A 22,294-nucleotide genomic window follows, 5' to 3' on the forward strand; every position below is an offset into this window, starting at 1 on the left:
GGCCCAAATGAGTCACTGGTACCAAGGTCACTAAACTTTTCAATATATTCCATATATATCAAGTTTCTGACATTGTCAGCTGCATTGGGGTTTCTATCCATGACTTGACAATAAACTCCTGATTCGGTCTCTGTTGATGGCAGGTTATCACACTTCAGTTTTTGGGGTCTTCAGTGACTGTCTTCTGGACAAGTTACCAGGAATAAAGACCAATGGTTGCACAGTGGAAGTCATTCCAGCTTTACCTAGATTGCAAATTAGTACTTCATTACCGAGGTAAGAAACCTGAGTGATCATTTTCAAGTTGTTAGGAACTAGGGGAATCGTCCACTCTCCAAAGAACCACATAACATTATATTGTGTTCCCATTCAAATTTATGTGTTTCTATTAGTGAAAACATCAAGCATTTTATTATACAGTGGTACCTCAGATTACAGATGCTTCAGGTTACAGACGCTTCAGGTTACAGACGCCTCTAACCCAGAAATAGTACCTCGGGTTAAGAACTTTGCTTCAGGATGAGAACAGAAATTGCGCAGTGGCGGTGGCAACAGGAGGCCCCATTAGCTAAAGTGGTACCTCAGGTTAAGAACAGTTTCAGGTTAAGAACGGACCTCCAGAAGTTCTTAACCCAAGGTACCACTGTACTGTTGGGGTCAGCAAGTAAGGACAGAAATTTATCCTGAAAGATATCAGCTTGAGGATTACTATTTTATCCACCAGCAAGGGCAACAGTGGCTTCAGTGTTACCTTTCAATAACTTGCACTGCAAGGAGAATTAACTCACCAATTCCCAGTCTTAAGTTCTTCTTTAGATTCTTCTTGGAAAGCCAAAGTAGAATTCTCCACAATGACCATTATCACCTGTGCATTAGCACATGCAGTCAATATCTTTATATGTCACACGGAAAGGAGAGGAGTAAGTAAGCTGTGCCAGCATAGTGTAGTGGTCAGTATCGGACCAGGATTGGGAAGATCTGGGTTCAAATTTCAGGTCAGACGAGATATGCACTGGATGACCTTGTTCCTCACCTCTAATATATCTTTACAGGGTTGTTGTGGGGATATAATGTGACTGGGGAAAAGGAGGTGTACTGCCCCAGGCTCTTTGGAGAAAGGACAAAAAATAATAATAAATAAAATCATAAAAGGTAAAGGTAAAGGGACCCCTGACCGTTAGGTCCAATCGTGGCTGACTCTGGGGTTGCGGCGCTCATCTTGCTTTATTGGCCGAGGGAGCCGGCATTTGTCCACAGACAGCTTCCGGGTCATGTGGCCAGCATGACTAAGCCACTTCTGGCAAACCAGAGCAGCACACGGAAACGCCGTTTACCTTCCCACCGGAGCGGTACCTATATATCTACTTGCACTTTGACGTGCTTTCAAACTGCTAGGTTGGCAGGAGCAGGGACCAAGCAATGGGAGCTCACCCCATCGCAGGGATTCAAACCACCGACCTTCCGATCGGCAAGTCCTAGGCTCTGTGGTTTAACCCACAGCGCGACCCGCATCCCAAAATAAAACCATAAAGGTAGATAATGTAATTTTCATATATTTACCAATGCTGCATGTGTTTTTCACTTGTATTTTCATGCCATTCTTGAAGGTCTGCTCACATGCTACAGCCTTCCTCAGGAGATGAAATAGCCACCAATGTGTCTGTCCAGCTCTACAATGGAGAGACGCAGCAACTCACCATTAAGCTGGAAAATATTGGAACAGAGCCTTTGGAGAAGCTGGAGGTCACATCAAAAATGATCAACACGAAAGGTATTTGCAATTATTATTGATGCCTAAAGATTTTTGAGTACAGCACAGCCATGCCCACTGGCGACTTCTTCTTCTTCGTCTTCTTCTCATTATTATATTAAATTTGTATACCACCCTTCAGCTGAAGATTTCAGGGCAGTTTCCAGCATTAAAAAACCAAAACCAAAACGCAAAGCCCACAATAAAAACAAGAACAAATACAAAACAGACGAATAACAACCCACCTCCCGCAAAAACATTTGAAAGGACATAGAATGTTATTCAGCCAAAAGCCTAATTGCAGAGGAATGTACAAGATGGAAGAAAACTGGGATTTAAAGAAATAAGCGACAGGCTGGGCGCTGCTAGACCTCCAACTAACTTCATCAAAGATACCTGCATACAGTACGCAAGGAAGAAAGGGATGAGGAGGAAATTGGCAACAATAAAATTCTGGTGATGGCTCTTCATAAATTAAGTGATAAGCATATATTTTGAGAAAGGCAGTTATGATTGATGAAGGGACTGGAGGGATGGTATTGTATATGCTTCCTCCACAAGACTTAGGTGAGAATCCCCACCTCTCCAAGTGTGCTGCTTGATACCCAGAGCATCTTGGGCATCTATATAATACGCAGCTCTTTCTGGTGGCAGGAGCAACACCTTATACTTTAACAAAGAATAAACCTAAAATTGTTTCGCTGGATTCGGTTTTTGTTTTGTACCAACAAGAATTTTGGAAAGGAACAATCTTTGAAGGTATTTTCAGATTTTATTAACGCTGATGTCCTTTTAATTACTGATAAATATCAAAAAATAAAACCACCTAAGATAAACAATAATAGTTGTTGACTATTTTTTGATACAGGGTTTAAAGTTTATCAGATTTAAAAAGAGAAGCATTTTCTGTAAGCCCAAAACCTTATTTAATTAAATATTGCAGATTATTATATGGTGCTTTCTGTCAAGCAGACATCAAAGGGGTTTTCATAAAAGTGCACATTGGTAATAACAAAAGCAATAAATATAATACAGTTAAAACATATATAATTCATAATGATTCCATTTCATTTATCAGTGTCTCAACCGTAGAAAGAAGACTAGCAGGGCCCCTAGGGCCCAAGATGTTTAGGGATTTTTATGTTAGTCTTAACACCTTTAATTGAACTTGATAATATACAGGCAGCTAATGCAGATTTTGCAAGATAGGTGTTTTATGATAATGCACCAAAGTAAAAGGTAAAAAAAAAAAGCATTCTGCACTGTTTAGAAATGTCCACACTACTATAAAGCTTCTAAACTCTGTTTCCATGACTATTTCTTTCTTCTTCTTCTTTAAAATTTTATTTTCCATGACTATTTCGATCAACAAACAGTTTATTGAGTTTATGCATTCCTCACTGACTTCTTACAAGCTCTCTTTAAGCTGCAGTCTTTTAACACACTACTAGGGAAGAAAGCTTCACCGAGAAGTGTTTTAAAAATCACCGGAGATGCACATACACATTTGAATGTTTGAATAGCTACTAAATTATGATTCTTCTATGAGATATGCAAAAAATTAAGAGGCATGTGAACTGAGGATGTAGTCCACCAAACGTGTACCTAATTTCCTATGGAAATCACATTGGCCTGGTTTGTATGATTAGTTCCTTGCTCAGTAAGCCAGGATATGCAGAAGCTCTGTGCAGGTGCCTTGGCAGCTGCTTCATCCCTCCCTTGGTGTGAGGGCCTGAATGAGCCAGGATTCAGCTCTTAATCAGAGCATCAGATTATATGTGATCCAAAAAAAACCCTGTTCAATAGTTTACAAACAAGCCAGGATATTAAGCTAACTTTAAACCATGGCATTAAAGGGATATGGGTGGTGCTGTGGTCTAAACCACTGAGCCTTGGGCTTGCCGATCGGAAGGTCGGCGGTTTGAATCCCTGCAACGGGGTGAGCTCCCGTTTTTCGGTCACAGCTCCTGCCAACCTAGCTGTTCGAAAGCACGCCAGCACAAGTGGATAAATAGGTACCGCTGCGGCGGGAAAGTAAAGGGCATTTCCATGCGCCCTGGCACTTGTCATGGTCCTCTGTGCACCAGTAGCGGTTTAGTCATGCTGGCCACATGACCCGGAAAACTGTCTGTGGACAAATGCCGGCTCCCTTGGCCTGAAAGCGAGATGAGCGCCACAACCCCATAGTCGCCTTTGACTGGACTTAACCATCCAGGGGTCCTTTATCTTTTTACCTTTACTTATTATGTTAAGGGCAGAAAATTTAAACAACCCTGAGCCTGCTTTAGTTAGTAATGAACAAAGCTCCATGGAAATCAGTAGAAAAAAAGTTAAGACTAGGTGCAGTTGCTCCCAGTTGGACTTGAGTTGCAAACCTGTCCATGTCATCTTGAAATAAGTTCCATTTACTTCAGAGGGACTCGATAAGTAAGGAAGTCACAGGTGAGCTTTGCTTGAAGACAACATTTGCAACATTGGTCAGTGGATCTGAAGATACTACACCACCTTGATAGAAAGAACTGGCTACTAAAAATAAGATGTCAGAAAGTGGCCATTCTTTTGATGTGCTTGCATCTTAAATGAACTTTTACTGGAATGGAAAAAATATTCGTTACTGTGTTTCTGATAATAAAGGCAATAGTTGGCAGTACTGTTGTAATGAATAATGCATCTCTGGCTGACTCCTACAGGAAAAATAGTTAACTGTGCAAGTTTTAGATTAAAAATATGTATTTTAATAATTTCGTTACTTCGAAGCACTCGGACAAACAGTGATCCGAGCAAGTGCAACAATGTTTTGGGCCTTTAAAAAATATAACTCTTTGCACAAGCCTGCAAATTCTGGTGATCTCTTAGTTGTTCTCAGCAGTGATACATGCTGCAAATATTTAGAATCTGCTTTTGTGCTCTCATCATAAAAATAAATGATTGAAATAAATTAATAGGCATAGCCTTTTAATCTAATTAATGTAAATCTATTTCTGTCATTCTCAAATTCTAATACTGCTGCCCTGGGCGTTTTCCAGGAGCAAGGGGAGGATATAAATTGAATCAATAATAATTCACCTACCCAAGTAACTACCCGCTGGCTTGTGGGACATCTTTGGGAGAAGAAAAGGCAAAGGAGTGAACACTACACAAATCTGGAGTGGAGTCCCTAAGGCAGTTGGATGGCACCTTGTACGCCTCCTTCCGGCAACACCTGCAGCCGAACTGGTGGCAAACACATCCCTCTGCTTTCCTTTGGACCACACCAGTGAGGCCGAGAGATGGGTCTCGTCATCTGGGCAGCCCAATATTTCTATGTCCAAGCTTGTGCCCCAGAGAGATTGCTTTGATGCTGCTAACTCAGCAAAAAGAATGAGTTACCGGTCTCCGCAACCATAGCAGGTGCTGAGATTCTCCTGTAGTTTGACTTCACCCCCCAGAGGTACAACTCATTGTCTCTCAAGACAGGCAGGTGGCAACAAAACCCCAGCAATTACTCTTGCAACCCATATGCCACTTCTCTTGCCCTGCTTTCTTGTGTCCAGAGCATGCAGTTATACACTGAACTTTTTCTAGTTTTGTGTGTGCCCCCCCCATATTGCACTTAAAGGTAAAGGGACCCCTGACCATTAGGTCCAGTTGTGGCCGACTCTGGGGTTACGGCACTCATCTCGCTTTATTGGTCGAGGGAGCCAGCGTTCAGCTTCCGGGTCATGTGGCCAGCATGACTAAGCCACTTCTTGCGAACCAGAGCAGCGCACGGAAACGCCATTTACCTTCCCGCCGGAGCGGTACTTATTTATCTACTTGCACTTTGACGTGCTTTCGTACTGCTAGGTTGGCAGGAGCAGGGATCGAGCAACGGAAGCTCACCCCATTGCGGGGATTCGAACCGCCGACCTTCTGATCGGCAAGTCCTAGGCTCTGTGTTTTAACCCACAGCGCCACCCACGTCCCTTTCATATTGCACTTAACAGGTAGTAAATAACCTGACATTCAGGGGAGTTATTTTCTAGGCATTCTGCTTCCTCCATACCCTGCAAACCTGGCTGCTTTCTAATAGATCAGCTCCCAAATAGAATTGAGAATTCTGGGCCTAGGTGGTGATATTATTATTATTATTATTATTATTATTATTATTATTATTATTATATTTACTAGTCACTTTTTCCATAAAAGTGGACAGAAATAATTTTTTTGTTTTTGAAAAAGAAAATTCTGTGTATTCAGGAGAAGCCATACTGAACATTGGGTATTTTATAGTTTGACCCAGTATCCTTATTGTGTTTGTCTACACATAACTTCTGTATGTTGTTGTTATTATTTTTATAGGAAAGCTGTTTGGTGACTTTCTGAGCTGGAATCTGGAAGACACGCTCTCTCAGTTTCCTCTGAAACCAGGACACATTGCTACATTTATTGTGTACATTAAAGTAAAGCTTGACTTCTCCTGCCAGGAAAACCTCCTGCAAGACCTTAATGATGGTGAGTTTTGGATTCTTTTTTGGTATGCACTGAGGTATTTTGCCTTAGTTAGGGATATTTCAAAGCTGTAGGGTGTGACATCTCTTACTTTGCAACCTTAATGGCAAATACCACCCTGGCTGTAATGGAACCAGCAGCTGATCTAGTTGACTACTCGTCTTTAAAATCACTCCAAAGCTGTGTTTGGATAGAGGCAAAGTTCACCAAGCTTTCCCATTAGCACTTATATATAATCTTACCATATCCCTTTCAGTGGTAATTGAGAATCAGCATGTGGTCAGATCTGGTAAGCTTGATATGTAATCTGAATACAGTGGTACCTCAGGTTAGGTACCGTATTTTTCGCTCTATAAGACTCACCAGATCACAAGACGCACCTAGTTTTGGGAGGAGGAAAACAAGAGAAAAAATATTCTGAATCTCAGAAGCCAGAACAGCAAGAGGGATCGCTGCAGCAAGCCCTCTTGCTGTTCTGGCTTCTGGGATAGCTGTGCAGCCTGCATTCACTCCATAAGATGCACACACATTTCCCCTTACTTTTTAGGAGGGAAAAAGTGAGTCTTATAGAGCAAAAAATATCGTACTTAATTCGTTCCGGAGGTCCGTACTTAACCTGAAACTGTTCTTAACCTGAAACACCACTTTAGCTAATGGGGCCTCCTGCTGCTGCTGCTGTGCTGTTCTCATCCTGAAGCAAAGTTCTTAACCTGAATCACTATTTCTGGGTTAGCGGAGTCTGTAACCTGAAGCGTATGTAACCTGAGGTACCACTGTATTTTCATAATATCATACATGATAATTTAAACAACTCTACAGTTGAATTACTCAAGTCGAATAAATTCACCTGTATCCTTTCTCGGTGCCTAGTGGAAAGTTGCTAGTGAATGTTTTCCCCTACTGCTTTTAAACGTTATGGGTTCAATCCATTCTATTGCAAGCCCAGAACTTGTGTGTACAAGTGTGTCTTTCCCCACCTCTTGGTTCAACCCCTTGTTGGAATTGGGAAAGAGACCATCCATATGGCGATCCAGAAATCTTTAAAACCACACTGATGGTAAGTTGAGAAGCTATTCTTACTCAACAGCAGGGGTAGGAACGTGGTTTTATTCACTCCATGGGCTGTATTCCCCTTCTGACAACTTTGCGAGGGGTGAGCACAACAGTGGTAGAAACAGGGGGAAAAGTCGGGAGCAACAGATGTAACTCTTGCTGTTGTACAGTACAGTAGACTACATTGCAGTCATGTGAAGTCTGAGGCTCGTACACATACACACCCCTCTTTCCATACTCCATCTAGGCAAGCTAGAGGCATTCTCACCATTGAAGGATGCAGTGATGATGTGTGCATGTAACTGAATTTGGGGATGGTGTGGCGTAGGGTAGCTGAGGAGTGTGGCCTAATGAGAAGTCCAGGAGTCAGACAGAGAGAGTTTGAATTTGATATCCCGCTTTATCACTACCCGAAGGAGTCTCAAAGCTGCTAACATTCTCCTTTCCCTTCCTCCCCCACAACAAACACCCTGTGAGGTGAGTGGGGCTGAGAGACTTCAGAGAAGTGTGTCTAGCCCAAGGTCACCCAGCAGCTGCATGTGGAGGAGCAGAGACGCGAACCCGGTTCCCCAGATTACGAGACTACCGCTCTTAACCACTACACCACACTGGCTCTCCAGAGAGGTCTGGAGGGCTGTGTTCAGCTCCCATCCTGATGTCCCCTCCATTTGCCCCAAGCAACAGCATGCTTGTGCATCTCAGTAAGATAAGGAAGCATAGGGGCAAAGCAGAAACCTCTTTTTTCAACATTCCCCTCTGTGTAATTGAAAAGTTGTATTGCACAGAATCTCATAAAAGTAACATTTTAAATAATGCAGTAGATGTGCTGTGTACATAACTTATTTAGAAGTTACAGTAATGAGTTTTGTCGGTGCCCACAAATCTGACAAAAATAACTTTGAAATTTATTAAGACCTAATGATAAAGGTCTACTGACTCTAAATTTTAATTAACTCTTGCAGTATTGAATACATAATATTCACGTTATCCATTATTTAATGTTAAGTAAGTATTATTAAAGAGATTTTGGAAGGCTTTGTTCCAGTGAATGTTTGCTGAAAATATTGTGTTAATAAGCAGTTTGGATGAAGGCATGTTGCCTTCGTTGATACCAGATTGTCAGAGGATGCAGGATGGCATAGTGGCATTAATAAGGGTGCCACAAAGACTTGCACTTGCTTTGCTTGTGGTAGCTGTATAATGAAAGAGGCATAGGGCCAGCCTTACTTCTAGTAATAGCCTTCTTTATAGGGTATATAATATCTCTCCTCTGTTCTCAAATGCCATCCCTGCTTGCAGGTAAGTAAAGGGAGCAGGGGAACTTCCAAGGAGGAGGAGACGTTCTTTATTTCCCAAGCCTCATAGATTGACTTAGGAATCGATTTAAAACAAAAAGCCAAATCAGTTTGCTTCTGGGTCTGACCAGGAAGAGCATGGGAGAGTTTGCCCAGCGCTAGTTAGAACTGTCAATTCCCACAGTCGTCATATTACCTTGTATTTTCTGTGCTTCGAAGAAACTATTTTGAATCTTGAGTGATTTGGGTTTATTGCCTAGTACCGGGTGGCCACAGGTGCTTGTCAAAGATCTGGTCGCCTACTGATATTTCTTTTTAAGTGCCTCTGAGTTTGAAAGTAGGAATAATAATGTTCTCTCCCCCCCTTTTTAGATGGAATTAGCGTGAGTGGTCTTCCGCTTTCCAGTCCTTTTCGACAAGTGATAAAACCACGAGTCGAGAACAAACCTATCAATCCACCAGAAACCACCAAAGTTGGTGACTTCAGTCATGTAAAGGTAAGCGAACACTATCACGAAAATTGATTTGCCTGGCTGCGTTGACTGTTTGGTGCGGGAAGAGATAGGTAAGGCATTGTGTATGGTGACAATTTTGTTGGGGAAAAGCAAACTAGTATATCAGACAAATAAATGGTTTTGTAAAATATTGCAATAAAATAAGTGCTAGATGATCCACGGCTGCTGCTGCAGCTTGTGTGAGTGCTGGGAAGACCGCTCCCTCTCCTGCCAACTCCATCCGGCCTAGGGGGCGGGGCCTGCACTACCACTACAGTTTAGAGGCCTGAGCAGCTACCGGCAGCAATGGACAAAATGGTTGTAAATGTTTTAACCACTTTTAATTTGCAGCACCTTAAATGGTGGTTGTTGTTTTTTATAATATTATATTATTTCATTATTTTATTTTTGCTTGGGGTGGGATAAGCATTTAGTCAGCATTATTGTTTCTTGTTTTGTTTTGTTTTGTTCTGTTTTGTTTTATTATTATTATTATTATTCTGTTAAATTATTATATAGTTTGTATTTTGCTTTTTAAGGGGAAGGGTCATGGCTGCCTGGGAGTGGGCCTCAGCCAATAGATTGGGTGGGGCAGGTTCCACAGGGGGGGATGTATTGGGACACCCGATCTCAGTGATCACGGGCAGGAGGAGGAGTTATGCTAAGACCAGACCATGTCATTACCGAGGAGGCTGGTTTAGTCGTTGTTTGAGAACTATCCCTGCCTCCAGGTCTGGTCCTGACCGGAAGGATACAGTAATCAGCAAGGGAAACCCACATGACCTGAAAGTGTTGCTGTGCAATGCCAGGTCAATGATGAATAAAACCACTGCCATCCACGACCTGATTGTGGATGGAGGATTTGACCTGGCATGTGTGACAGAGACCTGGTTGGATGAAGCAGATGGGCCTGTCCTTGCCGCTGCTTGCCCACCAGGTTTCTCTTACGCACAGCAACCCAGGTCATGTGGGCGGGGAGGGGGGGTTGCAGTGATTTTTAGGAAGTCATTAGTCTGCACCAGGCGTCCTATTGGGAAGACCCAGTTCTCTGAGTGCATGTTCTGGAAGTTGGGCAATAGGGGCAGTACAGGATTCCTACTGGTGTACCGACCTCCCCGCTGCACCAAGGATTCCCTGCCCGAGCTGCTTCAGGTCGTGGCGGATATGCTCCTGGAGACACCTAGCTTGGTTGTCCTGGGGGATTTTAACATCCATGCCGACACGACCTTACAAGGGGCCGCTCGGGACTTCGTGGAAAGCATGGCCTCCATGGGGCTGTCCCTGAATAAGTTTGGCCCAACTCATAGCCGTGGACATGCCTTAGACTTGGTGTTCACCTCTATGGATGTTGGTGATCTGACACTAACTAAAAGCGAAACGAAAGAAGTGCCATGGTCAGATCACTTCCTGGTGCAACTGGACTTCTCCGCAACCCTTCCCCTCTGCAGGGAGGTGGGACCGATTCGGATGGTCCGCCCCCGCCACTTAATGGATCCAATTGGCTTCCAGAGAGTGGTAGGGGATGCTTTATCCCAAGTTGATGGCCTTTCAGCTGATTCCCTGGTGGCACGCTGGAATGCGGAGTTAACCAGGGCTATTGACTGTCTGGCTCCGAAGCGCCCTCTCCGATTGCATGGAGCCCGGACAGCCCCGTGGTTTTCCCCGGAGCTGAGGGTGATGAAACAATCGTTGAGACGGCTAGAGCGCCGGTGGCGGAAAACTCATTCTGAATCAGACCGGACACGGGTTAGAGCTCAACGTCGAGCCTACCAAGTGGCAATGGCGACGGCGAAGAGGGCCTTCTTCGCCGCCTCCATTGCATCTGCAGGAAACAGCAGCAGGAGACTTTTTCAGGTGGTTCGCAATCTATCGGAACCACCTGTACCACCGGGGCCTGGTAGGGACCCCAAGATCTCCTGCAATGCTTTTGCCAAGTTTTTTGCAGATAAAATCGCTCAGATTCAGAAGGAGGTAGACTCCACCGTGGGAGCAGGGCCAGGGCGGGAGAGTGCTAGAGTTCTGTCTGGTCCTGTTATATGGGATCAATTCCAATCTGTTACCTCCGAGGATGTGGACAGGCTGCTTGGACAAGTGAAACCGACCACCTGTCTCCTTGATCCTTGCCCATCCTGGCTGATAAAAGCAAGCCGGGAAGGGCTGGGCGATGGGCTCTGCGGGGTGGTGAATGCTTCCCTCTGTGAGGGAGCCTTCCCAGACCCGCTGAAAGAGGCGGTCATTAAACCGCTTCTTAAAAAAACATCTTTAGACCCAGCCAATTTGGCCAACTATCGCCCAGTCTCAAATCTGCCATTCTTGGGCAAGGTGATTGAGCGGGTGGTTGCTGAACAACTCCAAGCACGCCTGGAGGAAACGGACCATTTGGATCCCTTCCAATCAGGATTCAGGCCTCACCATGGGACTGAAACTGCCTTGGTCGCGCTGGTTGATGATCTCCGGCGGGCTAGGGACAAAGGTGAGAGCTGTTTCCTAGTTCTGCTGGATCTCTCAGCGGCCTTTGACACCATCGACCATAACATCCTTCTGGACCGTCTAGAGGGGCTGGGAGCTGGGGGCACTGTCATACAGTGGTTCCGCTCCTTCCTCCTGGGCCGTGTCCAGAAAGTGGTGGTGGGGGATGAGTGTTCAGACCCCTGGGCTCTCACTTGTGGGGTGCCTCAGGGTTCTGTCCTCTCCCCCATGCTTTTTAATATCTATATGAAGCCGCTGGGAGAGATCATCAGGGGGTTTGGACTGGGTGTTCATCAGTATGCAGATGACACCCAGCTCTACCTCTCCTTTAAATCAGAACCAGTGAAGGCAGTGAAGGTCCTGTGTGAGTGCCTGGAGGCGGTTGGAGGATGGATGGCGGCTAACAGATTGAGGTTGAATCCTGACAAGACAGAAGTACTGTTTTTGGGGGACAGGGAGCGGGTTGGTGTGGGGGATTCCCTGGTCTTGAATGGGGTAACTGTGCCCCTGAAGGACCAGGTGCGCAGCCTGGGAGTCATTTTGGACTCACAGCTGTCCATGGAGGCGCAGGTTAACTCTGTGTCCAGGGCAGCTGTCTACCACCTCCACCTGGTACGCAGGCTAAGACCCTACCTGCCCGCAAACTGTCTCGCCAGAGTGGTGCATGCTCTGGTTATCTCACGCTTGGACTACTGCAACGCGCTCTACGTGGGGCTACCTTTGAAGGTGACCCGGAAACTACAATTAATCCAGAATGCGGCAGCTAGACTGGTGACTGGGAGTGGCCGCCGGGACCACATAACACCGGTTCTGAGAGATCTGCATTGGCTCCCAGTACGTTTCCGAGCACGATTCAAAGTGTTGGTGTTGACCTTTAAAGCCCTAAACGGCCTCGGTCCTGTATACCTGAAGGAGCGTCTCCACCCCCATCGTTCAGCCCGGACACTGAGATCCAGCGCCGAGGGCCTTCTGGCGGTTCCCTCATTGCGAGAAGTGAGGTTACAGGGAACCAGACAGAGGGCCTTCTCGGTAGTGGCGCCCGCCCTGTGGAACGCCCTCCCATCAGATGTCAAAGAGATAAATAATTACCTGTCATTCAGAAGACATCTTAAGGCAGCCCTGTTCAGGGAAGTTTTTAATATGTAACGCTGTACTGTTTTTAACACTGATTGGGAGCCGCCCAGAGTGGCTGGGGAAACTCAGCCAGATGGGCGGGGTATAAATAATAAATTATTATTATTACATTATTATTATTGGGATTGTTGTTGTTTTGCAGCTTTGACAGTAGAAGCTCTAAAGGTTTGTAATACTAACTGATCCAGTAAAACATCTAATTTTACTTCTTTCTTTTCCACCTTAAGTGTGCTAATTAACCAGTTCAATAAAGTACAAGTCATAACTTTCTTTTGTGTTCTTCTGCCTTAAATAGTCAAAACAGACCCATTGTATGAAGGTGCTAAAACAAAGCTCGCTTTGTTTTCTCCATCCTGTAAAGGAGAAATAAGCACAATCGATTTTTCTGAAATTATATTCCTAACACACTAATTTGAAGTAATTTAACCAAAATGTGTATAGGAAATCTGATACCAAGTGCATCTTGTATGTTGTGGCTGCCATCAGCCTAGTAGGCTACTGTGATCTTTAAGATTCATAGCTATAACTTGCTAGTCTTTGGGGAAAGTCTTGTGGCACATTAAAAGCCAGAAAGTGCCTGCTTTCATGGACTACAGTCCGCTTTATCAGATACTTCTATTGTGGTTCTCTGCTCCATTCAAAATAAGACACTCGCAGGCCAGTCGATGAAATAACCCTTTTGTAACATGCAGTTTTGAAGGGGGGGGGGAGAGTATGGTTCTTCCCACTTCCAGTATGCAGAATTTGGGGCTGCACGTTCAGTTTCTGTTAGGTATAAATGTGGGCATAGAACAGGCATTTGGGTGGAAATTAAGAAATGCGCTTTGCTTATTTGGAAGAAAAACAAAGGTTTGTTTTTCACCCAGCTAACTGTGGTCATCTTGAGGCCATGATCCAACTGTAGATGTGGGCCGTGAGATGTATATAACAGCTGGTGACTCCTGATGCAGATGTGCGATCCAATTTGCACCAAAAGGTGCATGTAGAGATGGTCTGCTCTTGTAATTTATTTTAGGAGCCTCTTTTTTTTTTTACTCTTATTTAAAATTCTAGCCAGTGCAACATTTTCTCTAGCTGAAAAAAATAATCTTACATTGTTGTATAGCTATTTGTAGGGTAGACACAGAGAAGAGAGGTCAGAGAATGTCACATTGCCTGTCTCTCATGTGCCACAGATGTTCATTTTGAACTACATGAAGGGAAAAATTGAAATTCACCCAGTGTATGCATCAGAGTGCTTCTGAGGCCAAGTGTTCAAATGCAGCATTGTCAAGCTATTTTTAGAGTCCTGCTATCACTACAGTGCTGTTTAGAGATTCAGTTGAAGCTGCTAATAGGTATATTTATATCCATTCTGTCAACTGCCACAGCATGAATGCTTTTACAGATGATAATTCTATTTTTGGACTATGCACTATGGTTACCATCATCCTGCCTGCTTAAATACATGCTATACATCCATAGACATTTATCACATACTGTATTAATGTGCACTCATATAACTCATACAGTCATACAATCAGATTGGTGATTAAAGCAACAATCCATCAACCAATTAAGACTGGTTTTGCAACCAGTATAACACACAAATGCATTTAAACGGTTGCAAGTAATAGCAGGTTGCTTTGTTGGTGGCAAGCAGTGTAAGTTGTCAGAATTACTAACACTGTTCAGTGCATAATTTCTACATGTTACCCCCCCCTCCACTACTGTGAGTAGGTGGCAGTTATTTCAGAATAGAGAAAGTGAGCTGGGCTGAGAAATCACCACTGTGCTGCACCATAGAAACTCATTGTATTCCCTTGGTGCATGCAACAGCATTCTCCTTTGCCCTTAAAGGCTGGGTCACTGGGTAAGGTAAAGTAAAGTGACCCCTGACCGTTAGGTCCAGTCATGGCCAACTCTGGGGTTGTGGCGCTCATCTCGCTTTATTGGCCGAGGGAGCCAGAGTACAGCTTCCGGGTCATGTGGCCAGCATGACTAAGCCGCTTCTGGCGAACCAGAGCAGCGCACGGAAATGCCGTTTACCTTCCCACCGGAGCGGTACCTATTTATCTACTTGCACTTTGACGTGCTTTCGTACTGCTAGGTTGGCAGGAGCAGGGACCAAGCAACAGGAGCTCACCCCGTCACAGGGATTCGAACCGCCGGCCTTCTGATCAGCAAGTCCTAGGCTCTGTGGTTTAACCCACAGCGCCACCCGCTTCCCATGGGTATATTGGTCCAAATGAGAGACAGAGAGCAAGCCATGAGTTAACTCCACACTGTGATGGCTCAGTTCTAATGGGTGGAGATGTCATGTGCCACTCGGGGCAGTTATGAACTGTTAAATAAACTGGTATGTTATTTCATTCACCTGGTTGTTTGGTTGGTATTTAATCTGTGAGAGAGTTGAGTGAGGTGTGAATGCACTGAGCTGCTTCTTCAGTTTTTGTCCGAGGTTATCAATACGTGCATGTTTCTATGTATTCCACAAGCTCTTCAGGCCCCAGTCCTATATATTAGGCTTGGGGAGTTTGTGGGACAGATGTGGCCAGACTCTCTGAGTTCACTTCTGACATCCAGCCATTCAAGACGAAGAGAAAAGAACTTCACTGTGCAAAGTGTTCCGTTACAGCTACTACTTCTGCAGTATCAAAAGTGGAGAGTGAAATTCTCGGCAGACTTCTGTGCACATAAACGTTCGTGCATTTTGCAAATGTATATGCAGTTTTCAGTATGCAGCTGCATTTTGAAGTTTGAAATGTTAAATAACTGTAAGGCTGAGCTTGCTGTTCAGCTGTATAATGGCTCTATTTGCATTCTTCCAGGATTACTGAATTCTTTTTGCCTTTTGCAGAGTAAGGACAGATGAATTGTGTCACAGAGCTTTGAAAATACAGTAAACCTGGTAAAAATGGCTACAAAAATATGGAAGGTGGCACTTGAGTGGCGTTACTAAGTTACTAAGAATTCAGTATATAACTGTGTTACCATGGGAGGGAATAGTTTTGTGTGCAGGCATGAGGCTGCCCATTATTGGAGGGTACCCCCTGACAAACTTCCACTGGTGCAGACATGCAGAAGATTACACTGTCAGACTGTAAATTATTCAGTATATAACTTGGAAAGCATTGCTACGCCTTGGAGTCTTCTGAAGCTAAGTTCCTGTTTCATCGGATACATGAGATAAACTGAGAAAATAGTGACCTTTCACTGTTTGCACATGTTGTTGAGGGTAAGCAGTAGTATCGAAACAACTAGAAGGAAAAATATTTTGTTACTTTTCCTGCTCCTGTTTGAAAATTGCTCAGTAAGTAAATACAAGCAGAGCATCTGGTAATTATGCTAATTCATTAGAGAAAGTAAAATTAATTAAATAAATGTATATCTAGAGAATTCTTACCTGTTTCAATAATTAGCTGAACATTTTAGTCCTGCTGCGATTAGACAGCTCAGTGTTTCAAAATAAATTGTGCATCTGTTCTGGATTTCAATTTTTGGGCTAGGATATTAGTGATGCAAATATCCCAGCTTCCTTTTTTTGCTTTTAGCACTTTGATATTATTTGCTTACTATTGGGAATCGGCATTCCATGGGAATTTTAACGATAATCTACAGAGCACACATAAGTCATGCAGATCATCTCACAATAATGTTAATTATGATCCTGTAAACTAGCAATCAACAGCTGGTAATACCTTGGTCAGATCCATCTTTTAGAGTGAGATGGATAAGCAATTGTGGTGATGGGAGCTTGAAGTAAGACATTTGGGAAGGTAGGTTGTGCTCGTTTGTCAGTGTGGCCCTCTGCCCAAACCATTTGCTGACCAGGGCTTCAATAAAAATATAAACTTTGCTTTGCTATACAGTGAATTATTTTCAAAATGTATATTGGAACTACACATAACATGTTCCTCTCTTGAAAGTTTAACTTGGAGGAGGAGAAGAAATTTTTTTTCTTTGAGAATGAAAATATCTTCAGAATGTGTCTCTTCATTATGATTAATGGCTGCAGAGACCATAAATAAAATATTGAGGTACATTTGAATATTTGGATTGGACCTGTGTGATGCATATAAATGACGATGAACATATATGTATTAAAAAGTTGCAGCAATAATAAAATGATAATGTCTTCAATAGGAACACCTCAAGTATTGATTGTATGAAATTTCAGTGTTCAAACCTGACTGCATGGTGGCATCTGACAGGGTCTTACGTTAAATGAAAAACATTAAAGATCCCACTGAGTATGCACTAAAGTTTGGTGCCTCTCAAGTAACGCAGTTTGAGAGACGAAACTGTTTTACTTTGTCTTACTGACAATATTGAAAAGCCCTTTGCTTCTTGAATTGTGGAATATCTGAAACTATATATTGTAACCAACATCTTCAATTTGTCTTGCAAAGTTGTTCAAGTTGGTTGAATTAAGATGAAACTCAAAATGGACAGCAGAACTCATGAGATTTATGACATTGAAAGTTAGTTTCATGTCAGTATTTTAAGAGTTTTTGCACATCCGGCTTTGATGGATGATGGAACATAAATTGGTCACAAGAGCTTCGAACAGTTGACAGTGATTTAAAAGACTTAAGGACCGATTTCTGGGTCAATATTTTCTGATGGACATGTTAGTTAGAGTTACTGTTATACCTACACCCAATTAACTGTAACCAGAAGAGGAGAAGGTGTGCTGTGGGCATGCTTTCAAGCCCTTCTCTCATACATGCAAGCAAGCAGGCTAGAAACTCTTCTGTTTGCTAGTTTTCTTGTTCTGAACCAGAACAGTTAATTAACAGCTTCAGAACAAGTAAGCATATTACTATTATTAATTAAATTTGTATATTCATCCGTCGACCTTAGGGCAGTTCACAATATAAAAACACAAGGTACATGATAAAAACAAGTACAAAAAAACACAAACAAACAATCCATAACATGTCTGGAGGCGGTTGGAGGATGGATAGCGGCTAACAGACTGAGGTTGAATCCTGACAAGACAGAAGTACTGTTTTGGGGGGGACAGAGTGCGGGCAGGTGTTGGGGACTCCCTGGTCCTGAATGGAATAACTGTGCCCCTGAAGAACCAGGTGTGCAGCCTGGGAGTAATTTTGGACCCATAGCTGTCCATGAAGGCACAGATCAAAGCTGTGTCCAGGGCAGCTGTTTACCAGCTTCATCTGGTACTCAGGCTGAGACCCTACCTGCCCGCAGACTGTCTTGCCAGAGTGGTGCATGCTCTAGTTATTTCCCGCTTGGAGTACTGTAATGCGCTCTACGTGGGGCCACCTTTGAAGATGACTCGGAAACTACAACTAATCCAGAATGCAGCAGCTAGACATTGGCTCCCAGTATGTTTCCAAGCACAATTCAAAGAGTTGGTGTGGACCTTTAAAGCCCTAAACAGCCTCAGCCCAGTATACCTGAAGGTGCATCTCCACCCCCATTATTTTGCCCGTACGCTGAGGTCCAGCTCCAAGGGCCTTCTGGTGGTTCCCTCACTGCAAGAAGCAAGGTTACAGGGAACCAGGCAGAGGGCCTTCTCGGTAGTGGCGCCCGCCCTGTGGAACACCCTCCCACCAGATGCCAAAGAAATAAACAACTATCTGGATTTTAGGAGACATCTGAAGGCAACCCTGTACAGGAAATTTTAAATGTCTAATTTTCACAATGTTTTATGTGCTGTAAGCTGCTCAGAGTGGCTGGGGAAACCCAGCCAGATGGGTGGGGTATAAATAATAAAATTATTATTATTAACCCATAACCCCTCCCCCACCCCTCCCACAAAAACATTTAGAAGATGTTAATCAGCCAGAGGGGTTGAACATGTTGCAGTAATCTAACCTACAGGTTACCAGAGTATAGACAACAGTGGTCAGGCTATCCCTGTCCAGATACGGGCATGGCTGGGCCACCAGTTGAAGCTGATGGAAGACACTCCATGCCATTGAAACCACCTGAGCCTCAAGCTACAGCGAAGGACCCAGAAGTACCTCCAAACTACGCACCTTCTCCTTCAGAGGGAGCGATCAGGGGTGATCATGTCAACGGCCCAAGCCATTTGGATGCTCAGGAGCTCAAGTCATATCAGCCAGAAAATCTCCCAGAGCCACCTGGAAGCCCACTGGATCCACCAGGGTGGGCCATCCTAATAAGTCCCCTGCCTCTGCAGAGGGGAAAAGGTGCTGAAAGCCTAAATCTCAACAGGAAGTGATCTGACACAAAAAATAGATGCCCAGGTAAAGGGTTCTAGCCTAAGTCTCTGTTGCATGCTAGATTCTATATGCAGGGGATGTTTCCATATTGTGTAGTGTTCATTCATGTGAGTCTTTCTCTGCAGCATGAAATGGCATGGAACAGACATAGATTTCCCCTATCATCTGTTTGTGAGAATTCTGCTTTTCTCAAAACAGGAAGGAAGTAAGGAAAAGGGCAATCTAGACTTTATTCAGACTGCCTCGGGGTTGTCATCATTGAACATTATGCTCCTGATCACATGTGGCAGGAAGAATCTATGTTCCTTTGGGGACTGACAGGCAGTCAGCATTTACTACTAGAATTGCTAATCATGTTCAGCTCCTTAAAATCTACATTTCCCATCTTGGGTTTCGTGTTTTTTTTAAAATGCATGTCAAATTGCTTCGTTGATATTTAAAGCTCTTCTATTGATGCGTATCTTTGTGACCACATAATTCCTTCTGCTCTGATGTAGGGATCTAGGGTCTTGTAAAGCTCTTGTTTTGATGACCCCTAGACATTTGAAATTGCAGAGCAGAATGAATATAATTACCCATTTGGAATTTAGCCAGGGCATGAGGGTTAATGTCTCTTCTTCCCTTGCAAAAAGTCATTGGGGAGATTTTAATGATAGTGTCGGGCTATCCAGTTATCTCTGTATCATTTGAAATATGATGCTTTCATCAGGGGTAGCCTAATGCAACATTGCAGTAATATTTCAGTGCTGGGACAGACTACAAATTCTTGAGACACTAGCAGGTTTATATTTCTTGTGGGTGGTTGTTGTGTCCCGCACCTACCAATGACTGCATGCACAGTTCTTGTGCTATCTTCTCCGTGCTACGGTCTTCGCCCACATCTCATGTAGAGTTTCAGATTGTTCATCACCCTGTCTTTCCTTCATTTCCCCCAAACTGCCTTCTTGTAATTTTCTATCACGTCATTGGCATTTATTGCCTCTACTCTGAGCACCTTCTTATATGGAGAAAGTTCATAAGCCAGTTTGGGGAAAGGTAAAGACATGAAAGGTGATGATGCTGCATTTATTATGGTTCACTGCTTAAGGTTTAACAAGCATTCAGTGATGTTAGTGACAGGATGCTTGCACTTCAACTGAGTCAGCAGTTCTCCAGCCTGACAGATGGCTTAGGACGAGAAAAGGACACACAAATGAGAAACCAGCAGCTTGAGTAGGTACAGTGAGCTAATCTTTTAGAGCAGTGTGGTCATCCAGATGTTGTTGGACTTCAACTTCCCTCTGCTCCTGCTAATATGGTCCATGGGATTGAATTTGTAGTTCAACATCATCAGGAAGGCCAGAGGCGCTCCTCATTCTTGTATCAGAGTAAAGGCTTTTTAGGGTTGATTTTAACGACATTCTTGAAAGCACTACAGTTCCTTAATAGTGGTACCTTGAACATATGTAACAAGTGAGCAGCGTGGGAGAATCGGAAAACACTTGAATACTTCTCTGTGTGATTCGGTATTAATTAATATGAGCACAGGACACCATCTTATTAAGATCTGTATGGAAACTTTGCTTTGGATCATCATTTAAAGAGAGTTGTATTGCTGTGGGAAGGAGCAAGGCCTCAACTTCCATTACCCTAAGGCAGCAGGAGGGAACCTCTCATAGCCCAAGGGATTGTTTTCCTTGTGGATCAACTTTGCATACCAGCTGTAAGTGGGGCCAAAGTGAAAACGTGGTCATGGTGGAAGCCATATCCATGCCTCATTCCTACACATCTAGATATTGGGTTCACACTATTGTGCACTGAGAAAGGGGATTTTTTTTTCTTTTGGAAAAGGAACAGCTTGCTGATGGAGGAAGAGTGTGACCTATTCCCTCATTGGCAGCAAGTTTCTGCCAGCCTGACCCCTCTTCCCTGCAGTGTCCTCCTGATCAGTGGGGTTGGGATGGGGAGATTGTAGGAAGTGGAGGATGAAACTTCACATTCCCCCCATGATTTCCTCCCACCTGATTGAGGGGAGGTGTAATGAAATATTTAATCTCCATATCCTGACTTCTCCAATTTTAGCCAAACCAATCACCCCTATAGCTCCCACAAAAGGTAAGGGTGCTTTGTTGTTTAGTCATTTAGTCGTGTACTACTCTTCATGACCCCATAGACCAGAGCACGCCAGGCACTCCTGTCTTCCACTGCCTCCCGCAGTTGGGTCAAACTCATGTTAGTAGCTTCGAGATAACTGCCCAACCATCTCGTCCTCTGCCGTCCCCTTCTCCTTGTGCCCTCCATCTTTCCCAACATCAGGGTCTTTTCCAGGGAGTCCTCTCTTCTCATGAGGTGGTCAACGTCTTGGAGCCTCAGCTTCAGGATCTGTCCTTCCAGTGAGCACTCAGGGCTGATTTCCTTAAGAATGGAGAGGTTTGATCTTCTTGCAGTCCATGGGACTCTCCTCCAGTACCATAATTCAAAAGCATCCATTCTTCACTGATCAGCCTTCTTTATGGTCCAGCTCCCACTTCCATACATCACTAAGGGTGCTACCCCCACTTAAGAATCTTAATGATTCTGGTATTTAACTGCTTAGGAATAGTAAAGATTCTGATTAAATTTTTTTAGCATGACTCGGGATAATGAACAAGAGCCCTTAACTAATCATTTAAAAATCAAATACGCTCTCATAATAGTTCTTTCCCTTTGCTTCTTCAGCTTTCCTGAGTGTGGTGCTGCTGACTCGCATTAGCTGTTTTAACTTAATATAATAAAAGGGGTTGTGTTAAAAATTGATTTCCAACTATGCTGATATTGGACACAGAGTGCCAGTGCAATCCTTCAGTGTGTACAGATAAAAGGGGGAGGGAGAGATGATGCCGAAGTTCCCAGTTCCTTATATGCCCGAAGGTTCAAGACTATATTGCCAACTTGAAGAAGAATGTAATGGCGGTAACCAGCATAGTATCAACAATAAAATACACCCATAAAATAAAATAAGTACATCAAAAATCAGTATATCAAATTAATAAATCATTTATGATTGGATTGCTTCTTAGGGAAAGGCTGGATTAACAATATAGTAGAGTATGCACATATTAGTCTAAGTTCCTAAAGGAATACACTATAAATCTTAGCAGAATAAGGCACAACACAAACCAAAGCCATGCTTGTTGGGTGATCTAATGGATTCAGGTACTCTTTGGAGTAGCTGTTTTAAAATGTGGTCCATTAAGGCTCTCTGAAGCAGTTTCATAGGATATTGTTCTGCATGTTCTGAAATCAGATGTGAACTAAGGACCCTTGCTAGTTTTCAGGTGTGGACTTGGTCAAGTGTATAGTTCATGTAATTGCTTATGTAAGTGATAGTGTGAACAAAACATGATTAGTGCAGCGTGGAATCTACACACATATAAAAAACGCTGTCAAAATGCTTTTTTAAAAAAAGTTTTG

General features: G+C 43.5%; 1 protein-coding gene across 3 annotated transcripts in view; it reads left to right on the top strand.

Moving 5' to 3' along the window:
* The window catches only part of TRAPPC9 (trafficking protein particle complex subunit 9), a 263,304-nt gene that overhangs the window by 39,823 nt on the left and 201,187 nt on the right, over positions 1–22,294 (top strand). For all 3 annotated transcript variants that reach the window (XM_053395217.1, XM_053395219.1, XM_053395218.1), the window contains 4 exons: positions 144–276; positions 1,608–1,771; positions 6,071–6,223; positions 8,941–9,065. In XM_053395217.1, coding sequence (XP_053251192.1) covers positions 144–276; positions 1,608–1,771; positions 6,071–6,223; positions 8,941–9,065 — 575 coding nt within the window. The remainder of the gene's footprint in view (positions 1–143; positions 277–1,607; positions 1,772–6,070; positions 6,224–8,940; positions 9,066–22,294) is intronic.

This window comes from Podarcis raffonei, chromosome 7, assembly GCF_027172205.1.
Source record: "Podarcis raffonei isolate rPodRaf1 chromosome 7, rPodRaf1.pri, whole genome shotgun sequence".
Lineage (NCBI taxonomy): Eukaryota > Metazoa > Chordata > Lepidosauria > Squamata > Lacertidae > Podarcis > Podarcis raffonei.